General features: G+C 50.1%; 2 protein-coding genes across 9 annotated transcripts; one reads left to right on the top strand and one right to left on the bottom strand.

Moving 5' to 3' along the window:
- Window positions 1–123: 123 nt before the first annotated feature.
- MINDY1 (MINDY lysine 48 deubiquitinase 1) lies at window positions 124–8,314 on the bottom strand. Of its 7 annotated transcripts, XM_081026737.1 has the most exons (12): window positions 7,711–8,294; window positions 6,574–6,664; window positions 5,508–5,604; window positions 4,782–5,013; window positions 4,351–4,408; window positions 3,871–3,935; window positions 3,327–3,485; window positions 2,890–2,992; window positions 2,384–2,526; window positions 1,394–1,585; window positions 927–1,070; window positions 124–661 (listed from the first exon to the last, which is right to left on the bottom strand). In XM_081026737.1, exons 4-12 carry the CDS (start codon window positions 4,806–4,808, stop codon window positions 581–583), a joined length of 972 nt encoding a protein of 323 aa, XP_080882863.1. In that variant the 5' UTR covers window positions 4,809–5,013; window positions 5,508–5,604; window positions 6,574–6,664; window positions 7,711–8,294; the 3' UTR covers window positions 124–580. The 7 variants fall into 7 exon arrangements, with proteins under 7 accessions (XP_080882863.1, XP_080882859.1, XP_080882862.1 ...); XM_081026733.1 differs by having other exon boundaries at window positions 4,782–5,604; window positions 7,711–8,314; XM_081026736.1 differs by having other exon boundaries at window positions 1,394–1,543; window positions 4,782–5,604; window positions 7,711–8,314.
- A 1,213-nt stretch (window positions 8,315–9,527) lies between these two features.
- PRUNE1 (prune exopolyphosphatase 1) lies at window positions 9,528–25,226 on the top strand. 2 transcript variants are annotated; one of them, XM_081026272.1, is made up of 8 exons: window positions 9,528–9,752; window positions 15,398–15,490; window positions 16,027–16,229; window positions 17,659–17,843; window positions 18,815–18,973; window positions 19,668–19,762; window positions 21,412–21,570; window positions 23,333–25,226. In XM_081026272.1, exons 1-8 carry the CDS (start codon window positions 9,714–9,716, stop codon window positions 23,759–23,761), a joined length of 1,362 nt encoding a protein of 453 aa, XP_080882398.1. In that variant the 5' UTR covers window positions 9,528–9,713; the 3' UTR covers window positions 23,762–25,226. The 2 variants fall into 2 exon arrangements, with proteins under 2 accessions (XP_080882398.1, XP_080882399.1); XM_081026273.1 differs by having other exon boundaries at window positions 9,572–9,752; window positions 15,398–15,557.
- Window positions 25,227–26,267: the final 1,041 nt, after the last annotated feature.

The following is a 26,267-nucleotide window of genomic DNA, read 5'->3' as shown; positions in this document are numbered from 1 at the left end:
CTGGCTCTATTCGAAATGACAGCCAACCCTTTCACACCTCTTTACCCTCCCTCCCTATTCGCATTCCTCAATTGGGTCAAATACTTAACCCCATTGCTGTAGGGTAAGGCAAACAACACACCTCAGGAAACAAGTTTTATTTCCAAACCCCTAGGAAGGCGTTACAAATAATAGAGATAGAAACCCAAATCAAACCCCTAAACAAAGGAAGATGGGCCTGCAGGGTAGGCAGGAGGACCCAGCCCTCAGGGGTGGGAAGTAGGGGAGATGCATTCTAGATAGGGACCTCACCCTAAGCCTGAGTGGTGTGCTAGTGTGATATTCTGGGGAAAGGGAGCTGGGAATCAGAAATCCTCACCCCGCTAGCCTTACTGTTGCCCTGGGTGACTGGCAGGTAGCGAAGGCCGCAGCACATGAGGGCAAGGATGTCACCGAGTCTGACCTTGGCATTGACTGCCTGCCCCGATCCCCACCAGTCCATAAATAAGTTACTCTGCGTATCTTGGGGCTTGACGGGACAGCAAGCGAGCTAGCCAGGGCCTCTGGGAGAAGAGGCAGGGCAGCCTGGCACTGGGCAGCACTACAGGAGGACACAGTCGGACTCTTGCTTCGGCCTCTGTCGACGCTCCCTGGCTGGGCGTCCGGATGTGGCTCCTCTCCCCTGTGTGGATGTAATAACCAGTCATCCGTCAGCCTTGCCAGAGCACAAGGCCTGAGATTCTAGGTAGAAGCGGGGGTCGGGATCAGAAGGGAGAAAGACAGGAAGGGGCGCAGGGGCAAGGGACAGACAGCAGAAGGGCCCCGAAGGCATCCTTGAAGAGACAGCCACAGGCAGGGATCATAATCGCACATGCGTGTACTGGGAGCGGCAGGGGTGGCACAATGGGATTGTGGACAGGTGGAGGGGCGGGCTGCAGGGGGCTCACCTGCGGCACCAGGGCCCGGGCGGGCACAGGCTGGACCCCTTGCTGCTGCTGGTACTCCTCATGCTGCAGCTGCTGGGCCAGCTCCAGGTCGCTAAGGCCCATTGTGCCTTGTGGCTGCTGCAGGGACAAGGCGATCAGGTAGTCCTAGAGGGGGGTAAGGACACAGTGTGGGCCACGGCCGGCCAGCTGGATTAGGTCTCCAAACCCGTTTTTCCTCATCCTTCAACTTCTTCACCTCCTCCTCCGTCACAGCAAAATCCGCAGCCAAGTAGATCCCCGTGATGCCAGAAAATACACAGCAAGCACGAGAGGGTCCAAAGGTAACAAAGTGAAGGGGCATGGGTGTCTCGGGCTACGACCTCTGGATGACCCAATGACCCAATGCATGCAGCTGGCCTATGGCTAACCGCGCTCGAACGTGAGTGAGTGAACGTGCTCTCTGCACCCTTCCCAAAGGCCCCACACACCTGGTCTACCTGACGCTGCTTTTCGGGGGAGCCACTCCCACCTTCTGCGCCAGGCCCCTTGTCCAGGGAATGACTGAGGTGAAAGTCAGAGTCACAGAAGCAGCTGTCACCGTCCACATTGTGCAGGCTCTCCCACACCACTTGCTCCTCCTGTAGAAAGCCTTGGTCGGTAACCAATAGGTACAAGTGACTCTGCAAGAAAGAGGATGGAGCTGATTGGGGGTGGTAAGTGATACAGAGGTGGTTTGTTGCCCCAGATCATCTGACATGCTCAGAGACCATTTGAACCAATTGGCGTGCCGGCTGGAACACGCCATTGGACGCGTGAGCATATTTTATGCTTGTGTGGCTATGGGAAGAGGGAAGGGGTGACTGAGTGTACAGTCAGCCAGGGGGTCACTGGGGTCAGGGTCCTCAGAGTGGAGGTCCCACCCAAGATCCTGCTTCCTCCCCTCCTTCCCATGGTTCTCTGGGCTCGCCCGACGGCTATGAGGAGCAATCCTTTGAGAACCAAAGGCCTTTCCCACTCCTCCCAGAGAGCTTAGATAATTTCTAACTTTGCAAGACTACAGTATTGTTTAAAAGTTCCACTGTCTGTCCCTTCCTGGGAGAGGATTATACTTTCCTGTCCCCCACTGATGGCAGGCTTGTTCCTCATGGCTTGCTTGGGCCAGTGATGCTTGGCAGAAATGACACGTGTCACTTCCAGGCAGAAGCAGTAAAAGGGAGTGCATGGTGCCCCTCCTATATTCCAGATAAAGGCTGTTTTTGTCAGCCAGGGTCCCAGAGTGGTGATGAAGTGGGACAGACGTGCAGCCAATCTGCAGTGGACATGCAGCCTGAGAGAAGTAAACCTTTGTTCTGGCAAACCACAGGGATGGTCAGGGACACGTGTTACCAGAGCTTAATCTACGCTGTCCTGACTGAAGCAAAGGCCTGAGGACAGAAAGAGCACTCCCCTCCCCTCCCCCCACTCCCGCACCCCATCACCTTGTGCTTAGTCAGAGTGCTGAAGTGGTTGTTGCGGAAAAAAACGCTAAGTTCATCCTCCTTCGCCGTGGCCGTCAGCTCACACAGGCCATGGTAGGTCAGCTGGGCCGCGGTGGTCTCCAGGAACTGCTCTGCAATCAGGCCTGCGGAGGGCACAAGATGGCGGGGGGGGGTTGGCTTCAGTCCAAAGTCATAACTGGTAGGACCTCCCCAAACAGTCCCTGTCAACAGGCCTAGGGGTGTCCCACCATCTGAAGTCCCTTCCCCGAAGCCTGGCCACATTCATTCATTCAACAAAGCGTTACTGAGTGAGCAGCTACCTCGTACCAGGCACTGTGCTGGGCAACAGGGGGACATGCCAGGGAACTACCCCAGTTCCCCAAACTCCCTTTCATGGAGTTTACATGCCAGTGGGATGTAGTAGGAGGGAGACAGACACACAATAAACCTAAGTAAGCACCATTCCCTCCACATAAGATCCACAGAGGGGAAGGGAGGGAAATCACCTTCTGTCACGAGGTTGGTGTCGCTGGAGTGCTTGCAAGTGATGATCTTTTCTACCAGCTGGTTGTAGCTCAGTTTCCCCACTGCACTCACAGCCTCGGGACTCTGCATGGGCAGTGGGGGCAAGGGGGGTACAAAACAATAAAACATTGAGATCTTTTTAGGAAGGAAATGAACCAAGCCCACAAGAACGGCAACCCGTGACCAAAGGTTCCTGAAATTTTTGATGTCTAAAGAACTGCATATGGTTTGCTTGTATTTCAATGGTGCCCTCCAAAACGGTCGAAATTCAAGGAATTCTGCACTGGGTCCTGCCTCTCAACGCTTTTACCTTCCGGAACCAATCCAATCCCTACCTCCTTAACCCTCATCCCACAAAACGGTGCTTCTTTGTCAGCCTGAGCTGGACCAGAGATTCTCGGGGGCCTCTCCCCCTCACCTGTGGGTCCACAAGCCAGCCGTGGTACAGAGGTATGCCCAGTAGGTCGAAGATGCTGCATTCAGGTGTATACTCAAAATCCGAGACGCCCGTGAACCGCACGTTGACATCCAGACCTGTGGCCAGTTTAGGCAGCACTGTCATTGCGTCGTCCACATTCTGGGGGCAGGAGAGAAAATGCGGGTCTATCGAACCAGCACACTGTCCATCTTAAACTTACACAATGTTATATGTCATTTATATCTCAATAAAGCTGGAGGGGAGTTAGAAAAGGATGGACAGTCTAGCCTCCCCTCCCCCACTCCCAGGAGTAAAAAATTAATCTTGTTGCTTTTCTTCCCTGCTTCTCTAACAAGCCATTCCATTCCCCACTTTGCCTCAACCCTTCTTTGGCTGATGTAACTGAACATATTTTCTAGGACGCAGATATACCCTCCTCTTCTTCCTACAGAAAGAAATCAGTTCCAGGAACCTTCATGAAAAGCAGCAGAAAGGCTTCTCTTATTAGCCTGTAACCCCCGCTGTCCACAGACCTTTTGCTCACCTGCTGAAAATTAAGCTGCAGTCCTTCTGACTTCTCCTGGGGTTTGATGGACAGGAGGCAGTCTCCTACAAGACAGGATTCTTCATCAGCCTACCCACCGATTGCCCCCAAAGCCGCTTTGTCTTCTCCTGGGGTCTGGCTGTGAGGTCACCAAACCACAGATTTGTAAAGCTAGAAAGGGCCTCAGAATCTAATCCAGACCTTTCGTTTCTCAGAGGAAGAAATAGGCTCACACAGGTGAATGCCGCTCCCCAAGCTCACATACTGAAAGCTAAGGGCAGAATTGGGGTTACAACCCAGGACTTCTGACACCCTGACTTTTGCTTCTCATTCCCCAGCCCTGCAGAAAAGCCCCCCAGACTGCCATCCTCCCTGACACATCAGAACCCCAGACGCGGAGTCCGTCAATGTTCTGGATTTCTGGTGAGTGGACAGCACTTGAATCTTCTGCATAATTCCCCTCAAGGCCCAGTCACTCACCGAGGTGGGCCATGAGCTCGTCTGAGGTGATCACTTCCTTCTGAGGGGGCAGCTTGACCTGGAGGCAAAGGGGTGACCAAAGGGTCAGCCAAGTGAGTGCTTTCCTTCACACAGCACTGAAGGAGAAACTCACAGAAAGGCGGGGAGATGGCAGGGGGTGGGGGGGTGATGGACAAAGAAGGCTTGCAATGGGGGCAGGGGAATAAATGTGATATACTTCAAGGCAGTCCCATGAGCCAGAGGGTGGAAGATACAGGACTAGAACACGTAACTGTTTTGATGAACACTTTATCTCACTGGTTCAAGCTGAGAAACAGAATCATCTGGAAAGTTTTGACGGGTTTGAGAAAAATCAGGATGCTCCAGGGAGTGGGTCAGGGAAGAGAACCCTCCCACCCATTTTCTGAGCCCCCATCCAAACCATCTCTCACCTTCCACTGAAGAAAGAGGACGTTCATGATGGCGAGGAGGGGGCAAGGGCCGTTAGCACTCTGTGTGATGACGGGTGTCCGTTCTCCCTTCCAGGGGATCCACTTTACACAGTAGAAATCCAACTCTGGCTGTCGGGCCCTGGGGGACTGGGGCAACTCCTGGGGCCTGGAGCACGCCCCCTCTGTCTCTCCCTCGGGCTGTGTGCCATGGGCCGGCCCTGGCTGGCTTGAGCTAGTGTCAGGAGGAAGGGACTCGAGTTTATCCTGGCCCTGGGCTGGCAGCGAGGCTTGGTGGGCTGGCTCCTGCTCTCTGGCTGCCCCGTCGGCAATTCCAGCATCCTTATCTTGAGGGTGCTCATCTGGTTCTGACGGGACCTCGTGGTTTTCAGAGCTGACTGCTTCTGCAGTCCTGGCCGTCCCAGAGGCCAAATGCTCAGGGAGATGGTCTTCCATGGTCAAGAGGAACCTACTGAGGGGTACCAAAGGACTTCACGGTCCTCGGTCCTCGGGCACTTGCCTAATCTAAGCTTGGTATGCAAAACAGAGACCAATCCAATACAAAGGAAATCATTGGGCTGGAAAGCAAACAGACCCAGAAAAGTCTCGGAAAAGGGTTGCAGTGGGCAAGGCTGGACAGTATCTGCAGTCACTCCTGTTGGGGGAGTGTGTCTTCGTCAGCTTAGGTAAACAAGGGCAGCCCCAGCGTGAGCTCTTTTCACCTCTAACCTGCTGTGACCAGATGGGGCCAATGAGTGTACAGGACCTTCAGGCTTGGGACAGATGATTCTAGTGGGATTGAAGACATTGGGTGGAGTCAGCTTCCCTGAAATCGATAAGGACAAGGAAGGCAGAAAAGACAGAGAAAAGGCAGAGTAAAAAGGAGAAAGACAGAAGGGAAAGAGATGGAGAAAGAAATGTTAAAACTATACTAGTGGTTATTTAACATGGTTCAGCTTTAGTGCACCCTGTAATAAGCATCACGTCGGTAACCCCCACCTTTGTCAGGATCCAAGTAATTCCTCTGCCCTACACCAAACTCCGCTGTTCGTGGACCATCCTGAGCACACACAGGCTGTTTGTACCCTTAGGGCTACCTTCTCTCTGCCTCAGCTCAAGGACGAAGCCATGAACAGCCACAAAGAGCTTGGAGTGAAGAGTGGAAATGCAGAGTCAATATCATGCCCCTAAAGACGAACCACTGGTGAGGAGAAGTCCTTCGTGTCAGAGGACTCTACTGAACCTTACACAATCTCAAACCACAACAAAAAGGTCTTGGGAGGGGCTTCCTGTAGGCTAGAGAGGGGAAATGGAGGCCGTAGGGATTTGAGTCGGAGACTGGTACTGATTAATGAGTTCACAGTAGGACCACAAAGACCACTGCCCCACACAAATTCTCCAGTAAGCTTTCCTGGACAGCTGGAGGTGAGACAGGAACTTCTCCTCCCAAAACCGCCTAAACCCAGAGATACATTTTGGCCCACTATTTATGGAATATAGCAATACAGATCATCGATTTACATTAAAAAATGCTCCAGGTACATTCACCTGTCTGTGCCTTGGTTCTTTCTGTCTGTTCCCATCTAGGTCATTTTAGATGTGAACCTGGACCTGTTTAACCTGCTCTCTATCACACTAAACATCAAGTTCAGCAGGGACAGACATTCAATTAACACTGTGGATAGTAAACAATAAAAAGCCACAAACTCTGCCCTCTGGAAAACATCTCCCTTCAAACTCCTTGCTCCCCTCGTCTCCTGACTCAGGGTAAGAAATGGGGAGAAATTAAACTTGCCAGAAGTCTTGTCTTTTCTCCAGCTCCTTCCTATCCTGAAGTCATGGCTTCCTTCTTGTAATCTCTCAGGAATTCAGGGCAAGGGTATGGCCTGGGAGATAAAGTTGAGGAACATAAAAAGTTCCGAAATACACCTAGTCACCCAAATCGATCATCCTCCTGATTCAGACATAATTAATGCATTCGCATGTTGCTAATTTAGAATCAGGGTAGCAAAAATTGCCTGCAGGCCTGACACTTTATTTTCCTCTCTCCTTTCCTCCCCTCCCAAATGACACTTAGGATGAGCCTCAGAAGCAGAAACCAGAGCCTAGGAAAGTTTAAAAAGCCTGGAGGAAAGCAGGGCTCATTTCTTATCTTTTTTGTCCAATGCCAGAAAAATGATCAATAATTAAGTGGGGGCTGGGCCGCTAGCTGGCAAGGGGTTGAGCCAAAAGAAACCAGGAGCTGGACAACGGAGGGAGCTGGGTGCCAGAGAAACTGGGCAAAGCTGAGTGGGCTAAGTCTTACGCGGCTGGGCAGGAACCGTAATGGAGGATTTCCATTCTACAAGGTGTATGTCTGGTGGGGTGGGCATGGCGTATGTCAGAGCAGGAAAGGAGGGGCGGGTACTCAAACAAACAAATCAGGATTCCGTTCTTTCCCTCTTCTCAATTCAAGTCCTACGCATTCTCTCCAGTCTCCAGCTGGCGTTATCCTCTGATGGTGGGTGAGGGAGTTAAAATAGCCCTGGCCCCTCCCTAGCATTGGCAGTAAGTAGCCAAAAGTTGGCAGAAGCCTATAAAATGGGTAGGTAGCTTCAGTAAGACTCCCACCCCTCCTCCCAGAACTTTCCTCTCCCCACATGTCCCTTACTGTCGCACTCCAATCTCCTTCTCAGTGTGACCCAGATCGTCATGCAACTAATAGTTTAAGTTTTCCCCTCAGAAGAAGTCAAACCACCACCATAGGGCAGAAAAAGAAGAAAATGAAGAAACCAAGCAGTTTCCCTTTTACGTGTTGCCCCTACCTTAGCCCCTCCAGACTTGGAGAGACCAAAGGTGGGAGGTTAGTCAGTGTCACCTCCCCAGAGCTAGAGAGAAAAATAACTGAGGGTAGGAGAGGAGGTGAAAGAAATGGATAAAAGGAAGTTTTTACCTTAAAGAAGTGAGTGCTGTTCCTGGACTAAAAAGGAGGGTTCAGATCTGGCAATTCGATGGGGGCGGTGGGTACAACGAAGGGTGCCGCCTCAGTCGCAGCTGCCTTTCAGCTGTCAACACCAGAGTTTCCACATACAGGTTTATGAGAGCGGCGGTCCTGGCTGGGTCCTGGCCACTTCCGGACTCACGCCCAGGACCCAGGGCACTGGAGGAGGGTGAGCACAGGCAGGGGCACAACCCAGGTGCCCTCCCCAGCTTGCTCAGTGCGCGTCTTCAGGATTCCTGAGTCGCCGAGTCTAGGGCGTGCGCTCCAGGCCCTGACTACAAGCTGGTTTTCAAAGGAAGTTTGTGGTTCTTTCTTCTTCTTTTTTTCTCTTTTTCCCTCTTTTTTTCCCATTGAGACAAAGAAAAATTAGTCAAGGAAAGGCTTCCTGGAGAAGGGGCCTGCCCAGCACTGTAGGGTTTCCATCAAGGCTCTCTGACCTGGTCAGCAGCTTGGTGATTAGCAGCAGTGAGGGAGCGAGAAACAAGGAGAGAAAAACAACAGAGCCTTTCTCTTCCCTCCGCCTGCCGCTGAAAGGGACGGAGCGCTGTGCCTCTCTGGTGAGAGCAGGGAAGAGCAAGTGCCCTTGCCGAGCAGGGAGGAGCAGGGCTGGACAGCAGCAGCCTGCTGGATTTGGGCTTTCTCGGGGAAGGCAGTCCTTTGCTCTGGATCCACAGAAGCAGGGCCAAAGAGCGAGATACTTACACGTTTACCCATTTAAAGTAAAAAAAAAAAGAAAAAGAAAAAAGAAAAAATCCTGCTCCTTTCCAAGTTCTTACTTTATCATTTGTTTGGTCCAGAAATGAAAGTGATTGGGCTATGCCCCTGTTAGTGCAGAAATAGGTGTGCAAGAAGGCCCAGGCTGTGGGGAGAAGAGTGTAGCAGGGAGAGAAGTTGCTGAACAAGCAGGAGACCCAATACCCCCGTGCTCCGCTCCTTGTTCCCACACAGGCTTCACCTCCTCTCAGCTGCTAGCTTGGGGAGCAGCAAAAGCTAGTGTCAGTCGGGCTATAGGAAATAAAAGGATGGATTAATAAAGGAGGGAACATTTGATGATGAGAGTACATTTGTTTGCAGCATTCTGTACAACGTGGGCCTGGAAGGTGGCAGTTGGAAGGAGGTTGGAACACAACTGCACATTCTGAAGGGCCCTCCAAACTCTACACACTGGGCTGCCGCAGGATGACTGAGCAAGCAACTCTGAAAGCTGAAAGGGCCGTTGGCACAACTAGGGAGGCAGAGAGCAAAGAAGCCAGATTACAATGATCCAGGAAAAGAAGAAGGAGACATTTCCGAGGCTATATTAGAAAGCAAGCAACAGCAGGAGTTGGCAAGAGATTGTAGGTATTAAGAAGAGGCGTCAAAGATGATTCTAATGTTTTTTATCACATGGACAGTCACAGAGTTGGTGGCAATGGGTCAGTTTGGTAAAGGGGAGAATTCAAGAAAGATGAAGAAAAGCTGTTTTGCCATGTGTAATTTAAGATGTCAATCGGAGGCTCAGTGTAATGTATGGAAAGATGCTCTACTTAGCCTGACTCGAGAGGGAAAGTTCAGATGCCACGAAGACAGGTTACTGTGACACATACGCGTTTCTATGTCAAATGATTGATCTTAGAAAATTCTCCTTTCCTCAATTCTTGGAGCCATTTCGGAGCTTCTGGACTACGACTCCCAGGAGGCCTTGCGCCACGCCCCACTTCGAGCCTCCGGAAAGGCATCCCGTGAGTCTCTGGGCGCAGAACTCCGCCTCCGCCTCCGCCGCTGGGGGCGGGGCGACGTCGGCCGCCAGGAATGCGCGCTTACGCACTTCCTCCCCGGGTCGGGGCCGAATCCCAGCATGGCGGGTTCGAGTCCCGCCTCCTGACTGTAGCTACAAGCCCCAGAGTCCGGGGTGGGGCGCATTTGCCGGATAACCTCTCCACGGCGAGGGGCGGCGGCACACGTGGGACTTCACCATGGAGGACTACCTGCAGGCTTGTCGAGCTGCTTTGCAGGTAACGCACTCCTGCCTGTGACTGTAAGAAGGGAGCGAAGATGTGGGGTGTGGGGAGGGTCTGTGTGGAGGGAACACGGAATTGTGGGGTCGGGGCTTGGGGACCCGAGCGACGGGGACCGCGAGCCTCGCTCTGGACAGTGGGAATACAGCTCAGTCTCCCCACTTTGGGCCCCTTGCTTTTGGGCTCTGCCAGAGAGCGGGGAGGAGAACCGTGGGTCTGGGTCCCGCGTCTGAGCCCCTGTCGCGGGCGCCTGGGTCGGTTCCGGCACAAGGTCCAGGCGGCGCCGCCGCCAGGGGCGCCCGGAGGTGTGCGTGTTCCTTTCTCCCCGCCCCTCTCAGGTCTCCGCTCTCGGGGCCTCCTTGGCCCACAGGCCTCCAGGTGAACCCGGGGCTGCCTGTGCCCCTGACGTTATTGCCACTGAACGAGGTTTCTGCCTGGCGGGCCTGGCTCATCCGGGACCAGCGGTGGTCGTGGGGTTGTCATTTAAACCAGTTTCTGGGATCAGCCTGCACGAGACATCTGGTCACCCGCGACCCGCCTTGGTTTGCCAACAGTTTTCTTCCTTGGCCTTAAGGCACAGCGGTTACATAACCCCCCCCCCCACCCTGTCCCCACCCCCCACCCCCGCCCGGAAGATAAGCACAAAGTGTGTTTGGAATCAAAACTATAAACACGACTCTTGAGTGCTTTGCGGCTTATTTTCGGTGCTCTCCGAGCCCGTTGGACTGTCCGGGCATGCAGCGTCAGGCTGCTATCCTCAGCAGCACAGAGCTGGCCCCGAGAGGTTCCGGGAGGTCACCTGTCCCCCGGCCCCCCCACCCCCCCGCCACTGCAAGTTGCACTGTCCCTGGGGAGACTCGGACAGATGTTTGACTTCACCTTCCTTTCGAAGTATCTTACGCTGCGACTACCCCTGGGCCACAGGTTCTGGTCGTGAACAACTCCTGCAAGTCACCTGATTTCTCCTGCAGAATCAGCTGCTGGCATAAATGAATGTCCTCACCTGAAGAGGAGGGGTGAAGTTCACTTTTAACACCAACGAACACCAGTTACTCGTGAAATACAAATTTGGGGAAAGTTGTTTTAATGCGTACGGCGATTTGGAACCCGATCCATTTTGGTTACCTCCAGTCCCTACCACAGGGAACTCATGAGAGGACCAATGTAGAGTCTTTGTGGCACCATTCCTAGTGTTAAGCATTTGGATCTGCACCCCCCCCCCAACCTAGATGACCTGTTTCCCACCATTTCATCAAGAGCCCTTGGACCTGAAACCACCAAATAGCACTTCATTGCATGCGTCTATCCCACAACATCTGCCCCCCAAAGGTTAACAGTACACAGAGGGTGCCAAAAAAGGGGGTATCTTCTACAGCAGTGTGAACTCTCCTCATCACACAGCCTAGCCAGGGCCAGGTGGAGGGGGGTGAGGGGGGTAAGAAAATTAGACTCGAGGGACATTAGTGAGTGAACAACAGTAATTTAGATTGCTTTTCATTACAGAAGTTGTAAATGTAGATGGTGAAAACGTTTTAATACAAAAACGACGTGAGATGAAAAAGAAAAAGATTCGTTTTCTTCTCCCCATTCATTCCCCAAACGCCACACTTGTTTCTTGTGTAAAGAAGACATGAGTAAGAGACACTTAAATTTGAGTGTTTCCCTTTTAGCTTTATTATTTTTTTTTTTTTGTAGTTTAACTTTTAGGGAATTGTGAATGCTTGACTTTTACACAAGATAGAAACGGCTGATAACCCAGCCAACTCTCTTGTTGATACCATATTTTTAGCATTTGATACCAGAGGAATTTTCTGCAGCCTCTGCTCCAGTGACAGTAAGGTTGTTCCATTTAAAAGAAATCCTGGTTAACAAAATGTCCTGTTCTTGGTGTCTCATCCCTAGTGGGGAAGAATCTTTGCTTCAGGGTGGGGCTCTACTCAAGTTCAGGTGCAAGTTCCGAAGCCTTCAGATAATCAGTCTGTGTTGTCCACACTTCCTCAGGCTTGAGGCAGGAACTGAGAGTGGTTGGCTTTCCTTAGAAATGTACAGTCCTGGGATCACAATCCGTCAGTCCCATTCTTTGCTGGAAGGGCTTCTCTGTCTCTGGCTCCTTGTCTCTTTTTTTACCCTCCTCTATTACCTGTTTTGTGGGATAGGCTCAGACCACATTCAGCTTCAGAAGGGAAGTGGTTTTCTTTGCCAGCACCCGCCCCCCCCCCATCCTTAAAGAACATCAGGATACAGCCATTCCAAGTAGTGGCTTGTTGCTGTTTTAAAGAAAAAAAGTTTATATTTACTTGTGGCTCTGAGATTGGATTTCGTCCGTTGGCAGCTCAGGTTTCCTCATGCTCTAAGTAGAGCTATATTTGCTCTGAACTCTTCTGTGGATGTCAGAAAACAGGCTGTTTGGCTTGTGCCTTAAGCTGGCGGGGGATGGGGGTGAGGGTGAAGAGTTGCCCGTTTTTCCTAATGGCAGGAGAATGTTGCCTTCTACACCTGTTTGCCCAGGGAAGCCTTCATTTATTCTGACGTGATCATTAGTTGCACCCTTTTTCATTCACAAGAGTCTCCTGGTTTGAACAACAAAGCACATGGCTGCCTCCCTGGCGAGCTATGTTAGGGGTTTGGAATGCACACCCACGAAAAGATAGTGAGTTTCTTAAGGTAGAAGTTAAGCTCCATGTGACAGCCACGGGTGCTGACAGCTGGAGGTCTAGAGGAGGGGGTTGCTCTGGCCTGGGTGGTGGTCGCGAGAGAGGGGGCTTTGGACAGCGCCGGAGCGGGTGCAGAGGCAGAGGGGCTGGAAGGGAGCTGTCTTTCCTACTACAGGGTGAGCACGTCCGTGCTGCCTCATTGACTCCTCGTAACAACATCATGAAATTGGTCACAGTATTATCCTCGTTGAAAAAAAGGAATCATCTTACGGAGGCCAGGATTCCACCGCAAGGAAGAAGCAGAGCTGGGATTCAACCCCAGTCTGGCCTTTTCAAAGGGGAGCTCCGCTGCTTTCAGACAGAGCAGGACAAACAGGGCTGGGCCCGAGCACATCTCGTTTTGCGGGTGGTGACCAGACCAGCCAGGCTGCGGGAATGGTGGGTGCTACACAGGATGGCAATGCCACCATCTCCCTCGGTCACTCGTACTCCAAGATGTGCTAAAGGTCCCACAGCATTATTCCTTTTGTAGTAGTTTCTTCTGGCTGCGGGCTGAGCTTGGCTGAGCACAAAGGGTTATTAGTCTTCCCCTGGAACTCATTTCCCCTCAGCCCAGAGCCGTGGCGTGTGCATCTGCTCCCTGCTTTCCGCTTTGCTGCTCAACCTTCTGTCGATGCTGGAGGCCTGATCCAGCCTGATTCTGCTGCCACTGGAATGAAGCGGTACTACCGTGTTTCCCCGGAAATAAGACCCAACCGGAAAATAAGCCCTAGCATGATTTTTCAGGAGGACATCCCCTGAACATAAGCCCTAATGCGTCTTTGGGAGCAAAACTGAATATAAGACCCCTTATTATTTTCGGGGAAACACGGTAATACGAGTGACACTGGGGAAAGTTCTCCGAGGGCCCAGCAATAGGTCTCTCCTCTTTGCTCTGCCTTTTCTCCATTCCTCTTACCTTTTTCTCCACCGTCAGGAGCTATGGCCACCCGTGTTTATATATTAGCTCCCTCTCTAGAGAACATAGTGCCACCCCGCTTACTGCGTCAGCGAGCGACTTATCTGTGTAGCCACTTCTCTCAAGTGCTTTGTTGCCGCTTTGGTCCACAGCCATCTGGGCAGTTCTTTGGTATCCAGGAAACAGAGCAGCCTTCTCTGGTGTCAGGAGGAGGAATTGCGAGTCAGAGGAGTTACTCTAGGACTGGGGTCTTGGGTACAGAGTTCTCATATTGTGTTGGAAAAGAGTTTAATATTGAAAAGGGTCTCCCATGCTGTTCAGTCGGAATGGGTCTTGGCTGCCAGCCTCTTGGGCACAGGGGAGACCCTCAGGACAAACTTTCCCCAGAGGCCCTGCACCCCAAATCTTGACAGATGACCTCTGCCTTTTGTTCTTCTCTCTTAGCGGTGGGAGTAGGAGGTGAGAAAGAGGGTGATTTAAAAACAAGAACCTAGTGAGTTGCTAGATAAGGCAATTTCTACCACCAGAGGTCTTCTGAAATTGCGCCTCTCTGGCTATAGCTTTCTGGGGTGTGGCACAAGCAGGTAACAGCCAGCCCATACAGGGAAGATGATTCTAGGTTCCCTTAGACTCTCTTTTCCTAAAGTTACATAGTTACATGACTTTTCCTAAAATTATGTGATTGATAACTGTTCATTCCTATGTTTTGTTCCCCTAAATCCCTTGCCCACTTTTCTAAACTCTTCCATCTTGTAAATCTTCCCTGGTTGAAGAAGCCAGAGTGTGGATTTTCAGCTTTCTGTCACGCAGAAGTTCTCAGCCGGGGGTGATCTTGCCCCCCAGGGAATGTTTGGCAAGTCTGGAGACATTTGATTGTCACGACTGGGGAGGCAGCTGGCATCTAGTGGGTAGAAGCCAGGGAAGCCTGTCAGGCCCAGGACGGTCCCCACAACAAAGTATTACCCAGTCTGAAATGCCAAGATTACTGAAATTAAGAAACACTGCTATAACAGGTGGATCTCATTGGGTCTCGCTTTTCCCTTCGTCTCTCAGAAGCAAAGTGATCAGAGAATTCTTGTGCCCTAAGCTGAGCCGTGGCCCTTATGGTCTCATCCTACCTGGCAGAATGCTCGTACCTGGAATGAAATCATAATCCTTAAAGTACCGATGTCTTCAGATCGGTACTCGAGGACGAAATGCTTAGTTCATGCTCGTAAAACTATTAGCACGGTGCACGGCACACTCAGTAAATGTTTCAAAATAAAACCAAACCCCTGTCTCTGCTATTGTGGGCACTGGAGGTTTTCATGTGTATAATTTAAACCTGAAAGCTAGGGAGGTGCAGAGAAGCAGGTTAATAATAAGCTGCTCCCTCCTCAGACTTCTTCCAGCAGCTGGACTTTCCAAAGCTTTAGGTCTACGAGTGCCAGCGGGCGCAGCTGTTCTCACTTTCATCTCAACCTGCTGGGAAAGTGTCTGCTTCTCGGGCTGCGAGTGTTGGTTGTATCTGGTTATCGTTGAGGCCCCTCGGGGAAGGGGACTGCTCGTGGACCAGGAGATCATGGACTAGATCTTATTTTTACCTTATTTTCCAAGTCTGTTTGCCTCGTTTTGTGATTTAGAAGTGAAAGGACTCTTCCATTTTGAAAATGGGAAAAAACAAACCAGGGTTGATACGGCTTCAATGCCTCAGCTCCCCCAGAGGCCCTGCCTTTGACTCCTCGTCATGTGCCCAAAGCCACATCAGAAATCAGAGTATTCTCTGTCGCCTGCTGTTCTTCCGTAAGTTAACATTCGAGGGGACAGTGTAGCGGAGAAGAAAGGACACTTTCCCACTAACTGGCTGTGTGTGGAATGCTCAAAGCTCAGCTAAAACCTGGGCGCCCTCTCAGCTAACGTCCTCATCCATGAGGGGGGGACCCCTCAGATGACCTGGCCTCCCTCTTCTGTGAAGATCAGTGAGGGGCTGTGTGTCAGGCAGGTGGAAGTGGGTAATGGTGCTTCTGCATATGTCCCCTCCTCCTCCCCAGGAGTCCCGACGGCTGCACGTTGTGCTGGGAAATGAAGCGTGCGACTTGGACTCCATGGTGTCCGCTCTCGCCCTGGCGTTTTACCTGGCAAAGGTGAGTACTTAAGTGAAAAGATGTGGATTCGACACCCAGCGCTGCTGCCTAACGCCGTTTAGTCTGGGTAAGTTCAACCCCTTAACTTTGCCGAGTCTCGTGTCACCCTCTGTCAAGCCCGAAATGATACCATTTTAGTGTCGCCGTGAGGATCAAAGGAGTACGTGTATCTGGCCGCATTGTAAAGCATAAAGCACTAGGCAGCCCGTTTGTTATCGAGTTCCTCAAGGGTGGCGGTGATCTGGTGCGAATCCCTCGTGCCATGCCTGTGTCAGTTCCGGAAGACTGAGAATGCCTTCTCCGCGTCATCTAGAACTACTAGGTCTTTTCCTTGAGTTAACTTGTTGACTTTCATGTTATTGCTGAGAAGGAGAGAGGGCAAGCGCTGTCCTTTTGTTTTTATCCACTGGGTCACTGTGGCTTCGGGGAAGGCAGTAACTTACCCAAGATCATGTCTCCCTGGGTCCCAATAGTCTTGTTCTGTTTCCTGTTTGTGCCAAAACATTGCCATAGCTTCTTTTCACTTTCCTCTCTAGACGACCAAGGCGGAGGACGTTTTCGTGCCAGTTTTAAATATAAAACGTTCGGAGCTACCTCTACGAGGGGACAGTGTCTTCTTCCTTCAGAAGATGCACATTCCAGAGTCCCTCCTGATTTTCCGGGACGAGATTGACCTCCATGCCTTGCGCCAGGCTGGCTGTCTCACCCTCACACTTGTTGACCATCATGTCTTACCCCCGTAAGTGGCAGGAGGTTCAGCTGATAGTTACCAAGGGCCGAGTTGCCCTCTGATGAGGAAAATAGAAAGAATGTTTGCTCTCGGAGATCTCACAGGCTAATCGTAATTGATGGGTCATATCAGATACAGAAAAAAGCAAAATTATTTCCTACACAAGGCAGGATCTCATTAGTGTCTGTTTAACAAAGGTGCACACCTACCATAATTCCATCCCTAGTTTAGGACTAGAAGAAACTGCCAACGAAGCACCGCAAGTGTGAGACCTTCCTGTCTGGCAGGAATAAAATGTATGTTTTTTCCTGAGCCCAGTGGTTATGGCAGGACTTTGACAGGGGGTAGCCTCAGAACGTGGATCCAGCCATCCGTTCACTCATTAATAAACTTCAGAGGATGCAGGTGAGACAGTCCATGATTTCAAGAAGCTTTCAGTCAGGAAAAATTAACTAGGCAAACAGGTCGTTGTAATGGGTTTAGAGTTAAGTGATAAGTGTCACGCTAGGGGGCAGTAGGTGTGTGTGTGTGTGTGTGTATGGAGTGGTCACAGAGTTGACCCTTGATCTCAGCCTTGAAAGAGGACTAGGAGTTCCTCAGGGAATGGGGAACCCAGGTATGTAGGGAAAACATCCAGGCAGAGAGCGAGATTAGAATAAGCAAAGGCAGACAGGCATGAAATAGCATGGTGAATTGTGGGCACCGGAATTTGTTTTGCATGGCTGGAGCGTAAACTATGAGGGAGAAGTAGGACATAGAAAAAAGATAAGACTAGAGATGTGGGCAGGGGCCAGAGCCTGGAGACCTTGTAGGTCCTGCCAAGGAGATTAGACTTTGTTTTAGGACAGTGGGGGGCTAATGTTAATTATACTTATTCCAGGTCCTAAACTCATCAAATCTGCATTCTTCAAATGATCATTCAGGTAGCATCGTGGAGGACAGTTTAGGAAGGCCCAGGACCGGAAGCAGGTGTTTGGTTACAAAACTATTGGAACAGTCCAGGTGAGACACTGAGGGCCTAGAATAAGGCAGTAGCAGACGGTTGGCAAGGAAGGGATTGAGACAGAAGCCACAGGATCTGGTGACCTGCCTGGAATCGGGGTGTTAAGTGAATTGAGGGAACAGGAGAGATTTAGATGTTTGGTATCAAGGGTATCATTTGGAAAGACCGCCCTAAAGGACATCAAATACGTGAGTAAGGTCTTGGTGGCAGATACTTTGCCAGATTATACAGGACCTATTGAAAGATGACGTCAGTTATAACACTGGAGAATTGAGAGGAGTGAGTTAGAGGTAGACGTGACCAGAGGTCGAAGTGTTGGCCTGAGACGCCTGTATTTTGCTTCATGAGTGACGTGGGGATTGGTCAGAACAGTGGAGTGCTCCTACCTTTTTTTCTTTCTCTTTTACCCCGCACCCCACCCTCTTCCCCACACAGAAGTGACGCAGCCCTAGAGGAAGCAGTCGCAGAGGTGCTCGACCATCGGCCCATCGAGCAGAAACGCTGCCCTCCCTGCCATGTCTCGGTGGAGCTGGTGGGGTCCTGCAGCACCCTGGTGACAGAGCGGATCCTGCAGGGGGCGCCAGAGATCTTGGATTGGCAGACCGCAGCCCTTCTGCACGGTGAGAGTGGCTGCGTTGGGGCCTGACTAGTTAGTTCCTCTCTTCCTACCCCAGAGAAGGGAGAGTGGAAAAGTCTAGACTCTTCCAGCTGGTCCGTACTCTCTCAGAGCCATTCAGGCCATAGCAAAGGATGGGAGTCTTTCAGGACACAATTAGGTGCTAGAGGCTTGGGATATTTTGTTGTTTAAAGGCCCAGGGGATACTTTGTTGGAAAAAGCAGAAAGGAAGCCCCACAGTATAATGCAAAGAGGGGTAGCCGAAGAAGCAGGACACAAATTCTCATGCTGCTTCTGCTCAGGAAGTAACTACCATGTTTCCCCAAAAATAGGACCTAGCCAGACCATCAGCTCTAATGCGTCTTTAGGAGCAAACATTAATGTCAGACCCGATCTTATTTTACTCTACTATAAGACCAGGTCTTATATAATATGACATAATATAGTATAGTGTGATATAATATAATATGTAATATAAGACCGGGTCTTACATTAATTTTTGCTCCAAAAGATGCATTAGAGCTGATGGTCCAGCTAGCTCTTATTTTCGAGAAACACGGTATCTATGTGACTTTGAGGAAATCTCTTAACCTTTTTATTCTCATTTTCTCCATTTGTGGGGGGAAAAAAGAGACAGCAAAAGAGTTGGATTAGACTCCCTTTTCCAATGTATAAGATTCTTCACTGGAATCTGACCTGAGGAAGACAGAGGTCCTCTCCCTCAGACTTAGGTTTCACAGTCTCCTAGGACTGAGATGCTCAGGATTCCTTTCTTCCTTTTCCCCACTTCCCTGCCCGCATTCGAGTTCGGATTTGGGCCATCTTCCTCAGGACGTAGTCCCAGTTTCTCGTGTTCAGTGAGTTCGCTGTGCCGTGTCCTGTCTCACGTCCTTTTGCTTGGAGGGTTGTGTGTGTTTTAGGGCTCGTGTGTGGAGGGCCACGAGACCTGAGTTCCACCATCTCCCTTCTCCCCAGGAACAATTATCCTAGACTGTGTCAACATGGACCTTAACATTGGGAGGGCAACCCCAAAGGACAAGAAATATGTGGAGCAACTGGAGGCCCTCTTCCCAGATCTGCCCGAGAGAAAAGACATCTTTGATTCTCTGCAAAAGGCAAAGTTTGATGTGTCAGGTGGGAAGGGGTAAACTGACGTCTCTCCTGCCCAGGTGGGGAAACGGGGGGAGCGTCATTAAGACAATTTCAGAGTATGCGTAATGATTAAACTTCATGCTGGGGAGAACCGAGGTGTGAGCGATCAGGAACTGATCAGTCATTGACTGGATTGTTCTGTGTGAGCTGTTGTGGGGGAAGAGAAGGAGAAGGAGGAGGAATAGAGTAAGAGTCTCAGAGTTTCCAGTCTAATCAGAATATAGACATAGCAATAAAATATGCCAAAAGAATACTAAATTATCAGAGTGAGATCTGGAAGTAGAAGAAACATACCAAGGTGAACATACCAGGGATAAAGAAAGAGAACAAAAAAAATCTGCCATAATTTTCTACCCAGCTACCACCTCTTGACGTATAGAAAGAAAAGTGCCACATGGGCTTTTAGAAAATGAAAACAACACAGAAAGGGGGAAAATCCTAAGCAAAAGGCTCCCTTCTTCTTTTTATCCTTCTCTCTCTTGTTCTAATGGTAACTATTGTGACCCAGTAATTTAAAGTACTTTCGATTATCTAGTGACATTCTCAGTTACCAGTCCTTTCTTTGCCCCAATGAGAAGCTGTGTTCTTCCTCTTCCTTGGCCCATCTTGGTATCCTCACCTCCCTGGTCTTAGGGCCCTGGGCTCTTTGACCCCAAGTCTCACATCTGCTTTCTAGGACTGACCACCGAGCAGATGCTGAGAAAGGACCAGAAGACCATCACCAGACAAGGCCTCAAGGTGGCCATTAGTGCAATATATGTGGACTTGAAGGTAAGAGCAAGGTGTAGGTGTGGTGGGCACAAAAACCTTCAGTTAGGGAGGTACCCTCGCCCCTCACGCCTGGCTCTCCTCCGGAGGACATCTCGTACCTTCCTGCGTCTCTCCGTCTCTGTTGTCACTCCCACAGTTTCCTGGTTTTCCTGCCTCCACTTTTGCGCCCCTACAAACCATTCTCCCCACAGCAGCCGGAGCGATCTCCTTATACATAAGTTAGATCACACCGCCCCTCCCTTCACCGCCTTGGCAGTGGACTTCTAATAACACGCAAAGGGCAGGCTGTGGTTACAGCGCCCTCCTTGGTCTGGCCCTGGTCTTTCTGTCCGACCTCACGTTGCTGCAGCCCCACTTCCCCACTCCTGGCCTCACATGTTCCTCGGCCATTAAGCCCATTCCCAGGTCAGGGCCTTTGCACTCGCTTTTCCCCGTGCAGCACCGGCTCCTCTGTATCACTGAGCTCAGGTGTCTCCTCTTTGAAGAGGTTCTTCCTGACCGTCCTCACGGAAATGATACCCTCCCCACTCAGAAATCTCTAGCAATTCTCTTACTTTGTTTTCCTCGTAGCACTTAACACAACTGGCATAACCATATTTCACGGTTTCCTTGCTTATTGTCTCTGCTGGTGTCTTATTGTGTCTGCTGGTGTATCAGCCCCGCCAGAGGGAGGACCCTGCTTCTTGGGTTTGGGTTGTGTCTCTAGCACCTTTGCCAATGCCTGGCACTCAGTGGGTGCTCAGTAAACTTTGTGAAATGGATGAATGAGTAGAATTTTGATACTTGATATCTGAAGTGGTATTTGAATTCTTGGTTCCGTATCATATTGGTTTAAATCATTCGGCAACCTGATCTGAACACACTCTCACAGTCTGCACAGCTTTCTACTAAATGCTGTGTACAAATGCTAAAACACTAAATAAAACAAAATAGCATGACCTCTTCCCTTACGACTCATAACCTAGTTTGGAAAACAGACATAAGAACTGAAAAGGCTTACCAAGTACCATAAGCACAACGCAAACTATCACATTAAAAGTGCCAACAGGAGAGAGAAGCCGTGATCAGAAACAGCTAGGGGTGCTATCCATTGGGGGATCCACTGGGGGAAACACTGCATGAGATGTTGGAGATGAGCATAGATTGGCAAAGGATAAAGAGCCAAGGATGCAGTTGTCACATGTCTGTTCTTATTTGTGTGCCCCGTTGTTCCATTTTGGAATAAAAATACCCAAACGGCAAAGACCTTTGACTGCAAGAGCAGGGGAGTCTTGTACATGCCAGGCACATTACATACATTAGCATTTTTGTAATTCCTAAAACAACCATGTTTGGTAAATGTTTCATCCTCACTTTTACAGACGAGGAAACTTAAGTCCAGGGAGGTTGTTAACCTAACTCTTTGATCGTAAAGCTTATTTATAGATAATAGAGCTGATTTTTCAAACCAATTCTATCTGAACCCAAAGCCCATCTTCTCCCCACTCTACACACTGCCTCCCAGCACAGAGTATATCCAGGTACCTCTTATGGCGTACCAGTCCCAGGGTAACATGCAGAGAGAGAAACCCTTCCTAAGCATGTTGTGTTGGTGGAGACAAGGAGGGGCCAGCTGTCGTCCTTAGCTCTGTCCATTTCTTCTCTTCCAGGCCTTCCTGCAGAGGTCTGGCCTCATTACAGACCTCCGTGCTTACTGCCAGGCTCACAGCTATGATGCCCTGGTTGCCATGACGATCGTTTTCAACCCTCACAATGAGCCAATGAGGCAGCTGGCTATTTTCTGTCCCCATGCAGCCCTCCGAATGACGGTGAGTCTCTGTCCCTTCTCCAACCTGAAGGCTCTGTGGCGCTCTGCCTGTATGTGCTGCCCTCTGTGGTAAGACCTCTCCTTGGTTCTTATGTTGACATAGGTCCTTCGTATTCCCAAAATCTCCCCTCCCCGCTTTTTCCCATTCTCTACATACATGAATACCCTTAATCACTGTTGAGAAAGGGAGATTCCAAAGAGAATTAGAGACACGGTTCCTACTTAGAAGGAACTTAAAATCGGCTTCAAAGAAAATAAATTTGGAGTTAAGACTTGGTGTAATCACTGATTCCCACCCCTGAAAATCAATTCTTTTTTTTTTTTTTTTACCCTATTGCCTTGAAAATGGAAACACAAGAGAAAGCTTTTCTGCTACTTACCCATGCAGCAATTAATTACTCTTGTTTAGCGCTGACTGTTGAGAAGTGGTCTGGGAGCAGGTTTGTTTTCTTGCCTGATCTGCCATGTGGCCCCCTTGCCCTCCTCCTCCTCTTTCTTTTCCTCCATTGGTTACTCATTAGCCCAGAGGAGAATGTAAAAGTGGACGTAAGGCGGTCCAGGGGCTCTTTGGGCTGCTTGGCTGTGTGAGAACTGCCAGGCTGGTGACTACAGCCAGAGAACCCTCTGAGCCCACGAAAGGTACGTTTGCCCCCCCTCCACCTCTCTCTGCCTGCCTTCTCCTCCAGGAAACAAGTGTCACTTCACTCAGTGAAAGGTAGTTTGGTGCTGTGGAACGAACTAGTTTCTAAAGGCAGGTAGACATGCTTTTCTGTCCCGGGTTTGCCACTTCCGTGCTCTTTGAGCAAAGGCAAGTCAGTTGACTTCTGAGTCTGTAAGTGGCATGATATTACCTATTCAGTAATCAGTCTGATGTAACATTAAACACAATATCGTGTAAAGTATATTGCTGGGCACAGTCAGCACTCAATAGGTATGCTCTTACCAGGCATGTCAGGAAGGAAAGTGTCCCTCGGCTGATAGAAGTGCCCGTCCCCACTGTGTCCCCACCACAGCCTGTCTGTGCTGGGCCACAGGAGGCCTCTCCCACCGTCCCTGCCATTGCCTGTCCCCCTCCTGTTGGGACAGTATAACACAGCGATTTCGGCACTGCCTTTGCTGACAGACCTAGGCTCCAGCATCAGCTTTGCTTCCTTCAAGCTCTGACTTTAGCCAAGTTACCTAATCTGTCTAAGCCTCAGTTTCCCTCCCTGTAAATGAGAGTAATGGTAATACCAATCTTATAAGGGAGTGGTGAGGATTCAAAGAGAGAATATTGGTAAATGGCCAGACCGTGCCTGGCACCGTGTCTGGCCTACCTCCCACTTTGATCTCTTCCTTCATTCTGCCCTGATTCTTCCCCGACCTCAGTAGAGGTCTGTCCCATCGCAGCTAAGGCTAGAGTTCAAGTTTTTGAGCCCCGGAATACACTTGGAAACAATTGTCCCCCTAACAACAAGTGTTAGGAGCTGGGGGGCCTGGGTTCTGGTTCAGATTCCACCACCATCTACACGATTTTGTTCATCTCTTGGGGTTTTGGTTGACTTCATAATAAAATGAAGTCTATGGTCTCAAGTGTTTCTTCTGTTTCTGAAATACTAGATGTATTAGCTGATGTGTCTTTGGTTGTAAGCAATAAAACTGCACTCTAGGTGACTTAATAAAAAAGCCATTTTCTCCTCCGTAAGAGAAGCCTGTAAGTGGGAAGCCTCAGCTCCCTGCCTCACCGCCGTATATACCATTTCCCCATCTTGTCTCCCCTTTAGATCTGTGGAGTCCTGGAACGCTCCCAGTCTCCGTCCCTGAAGCTGACCCCTGTCCCAAGCAGCCACCCCAACCTCCAAGCCTATCTCCAAGGCAACACCCAGGTCTCTCGGAAGAAATTTCTGCCTCTGCTCCAGGAAGCCCTGTCAGCGTATTTTGACTCCATGACGATCCCTTCGGGGCAGTCTGAGACGGGGGGTGTGTCCAGGGAGCAGGTGGACAAGGAGTTGGACAGGGCAGACACCTCGCTGATTCCTGGACTGAGTCAAGATGAAGAGGACCCCCCACTCCCTCCCACACCCATGAACAGCTTGGTGGACGAGTGCCCTCTGGATCAGGGGCTGCCGAAACTGTCCGCCGAGGCCATCTTTGAGAAGTGCAGTCAGATCTCGCTGTCACAATCCACCAGTGCCTCCCTGTCCAAGAAGTGACTGTTGGGACAGGAGAGCATAGTGAGAAAGGTTGCTTGAACCATGTTTTGAGACGTTTGCATGTTTTGAGACGTTTCAGCAATTGTCTTCATTGCTCCAGGATCTGGTGTATTGTGGTCATAAACCTGGGAGGAGAAAGAAGTACAAGAAAGCAGCTGCTTCAGGAATGGCTTTCTGCCTTTCCACACCCCCCCATCTCTACCAATCAAATTTTATTATTTAATTCTTTAAGTCTGCACTGACTCTCCTACATCTCATTTGCCAGGGGCACAGAGAATGTGTGCCCCAGAAGTGCCCTCCGCGAGGTTCTTTCCGGTGTCTCATGGAACCACACGTTTATGGTCTCCAGTGTTCGCTTATTCTCTGGTGAAGTCAAGTGTTTATTACTGAGCACCTGCTTCAAGCTAGGTAGAAACATGGAGTGCTTTGGAAACTCTTATTCCAGTTTTCAGCCGTTAGCAGATTTCCAGCTTCGTGACCCCTTTCTCCGCCCCCCGCTAGGTAACGATGTCTGATTCTGAGGTGACGAAATTTCTGTTCTGAGCTTATTGTGACTTTTGCGGCATTACTGGGGAGCAGGGTAGAGGCCATTATCTTCTGTCCTGGTCAGGTGGCCTGGCTCTCACTTTCTTTGGATTCCTCTCTCCCAAAGCCACGGGGAGCCTGAGGAGACCCAACAGACCCTGGTTCTGGAGTGTTCTGGGCCTAAGACTTCATGGAGTCTTCCCAAAAGCCAGCAGAACTGCGTTAAGAGCCCGGGCTCTGTCCCTGGCCTTAGTGGGTCTGTCAGTTTCTTGTCCGTGTCATCCTCTTGCTCATATTAAGCGGAAGCGTGGAGTTCTAACACCAGCTGCCGTGAACCGTGTGTCTTTTGTGACACTTCGTCTCTCTAGGTCTCATTTTCCCGTCCATAACACCAAAGACCTGGACGCAAACCTCTCACGCATTCTGTGATCTGCCTCTTGCCACCATCCTTTCTCTCTGCATCTCTGAATGTTTTTGGTTTTATTTTTCTGTTTTCCCTGGGAATGCTCGGGGTCACCAGATTGTCTGTATTTATACGTGCTTGTGCCAAGGGACTCGGTCGGCCTCATGTAGCATGTACAGAGGTACGTCTCAGACCTTAGTGACCCGACTGAGAGCTCCCTCCCGACTTGTTCAGTGCGTATAGTCTCCTTTTCTCTTCAGACCCACCTGTCCCCCTTCCCACCCCGATCCCCCACCCCCGCAGCTCTATTCCACATAAGTTGCCAACAGTTGCACTGAATAGTGTGTGTGTGGGGGGGGGTGACGCGTGGCGTCTTCATTGTAATGGGGGCCGGGCGGACTTCCTGCGGGGATGATGTTGTGTAGCCATTGGAAGGTGAATATAGTCGTGTGATTACTGAACCAAAAGAGTTTATGTTTTGTAATTTGGGTACTTTATTTTGCATTTTGTTAAAGTATTAAATTTTTTTTTCCTGTTTGGAGTCGTATTGTCTCTTTTTACAACTTATAATCAGGCCTTTGCCTCAGATCACTGTTTCAGCCTCCTCAAGTTTAATCTCCCTTCCTCCTGCTCTACTTCATGTTTTCCTTCCGTTGACTCTAGGAATAAGGCGCAACAGTCTTCTGTCGCTCGTCACCCTCAGCCTTTCCTTTCATTTGTTTCTTCCTCCAGAACCCTCCTGAAAACATACTTCTGGGTTGCTGATTTTGCTTATGCCCAAAAGGCAGGGCCAACATAGTCTTAAAACCAAAGTGGGTGTTACTGTTGCCTTTTTGTCCTTTTTTTTTTTTTTTTTTTTTTTTTTTTTTTTTTAAGCAGCTTCTAGGTTATGAGGAGTCTGACAAGGAGAACAAGTGGCCTTACTACATAGACCTCTACCCCCCTCCCCCAAGACTAGCCCCTTTAGAAAATGTACTCTCCTCCCCCAAACCCGCCCCCACTTAGGCAGGGTTATTCTTTTGGGTGAACCTGCTCCTTGGGAAGGGAGGTGGCAAAACCTGTTTGAAGGTGAGGTTCCCTCCCTTCTACCCCTTCCTACTGAGGCCAGAGCAACAAGAGCTGAGAGAGAAAAGGGTACAGAAGTGCTGGGGAGCTGGGACCACCGGCTGCCTGGAAGTCCAGGTGTGTAAAGGAGACAGGAAGATTTGTGAAAATGGAAACTATAGCGGAGGCAGGAGAAAAGACATTGGATCTCAGGTAAGTAAGATCTTGGTTAACTCAATTGGAAGGCAGCTATGCTCACCACTATACCACCAACGCTTGGTTAACTCAGTTGGAAAGAAGTGAATGGTCTTGGGGGATATCCCCACCACCCAGCTCTTACCAGATCTGATCTTGGGTTCCTAGAGGCAATAAGACTAAGAATTTGCAGAGAAGGCATGGGGGTGGCTTTAGGTAGGAAATGTTGGAATGGTATGGGAACAGGGGAGGCCAGGGTAATTCCCTGTGCGTGTGTGTTGTGTTTGTAAAGGAAATATTCTGTGTGATAAATCTGCCCCTGTTCTCTGTTTTCTAACC

This window comes from Rhinolophus hipposideros (assembly GCF_964194185.1).
Source record: "Rhinolophus hipposideros genome assembly, chromosome: 19".
NCBI classification, from domain to species: Eukaryota; Metazoa; Chordata; class Mammalia; order Chiroptera; family Rhinolophidae; genus Rhinolophus; species Rhinolophus hipposideros.
The sequence above is the reverse complement of the archived record's forward strand: the minus strand, read 5'-3'. Positions and strand labels throughout refer to the sequence as shown.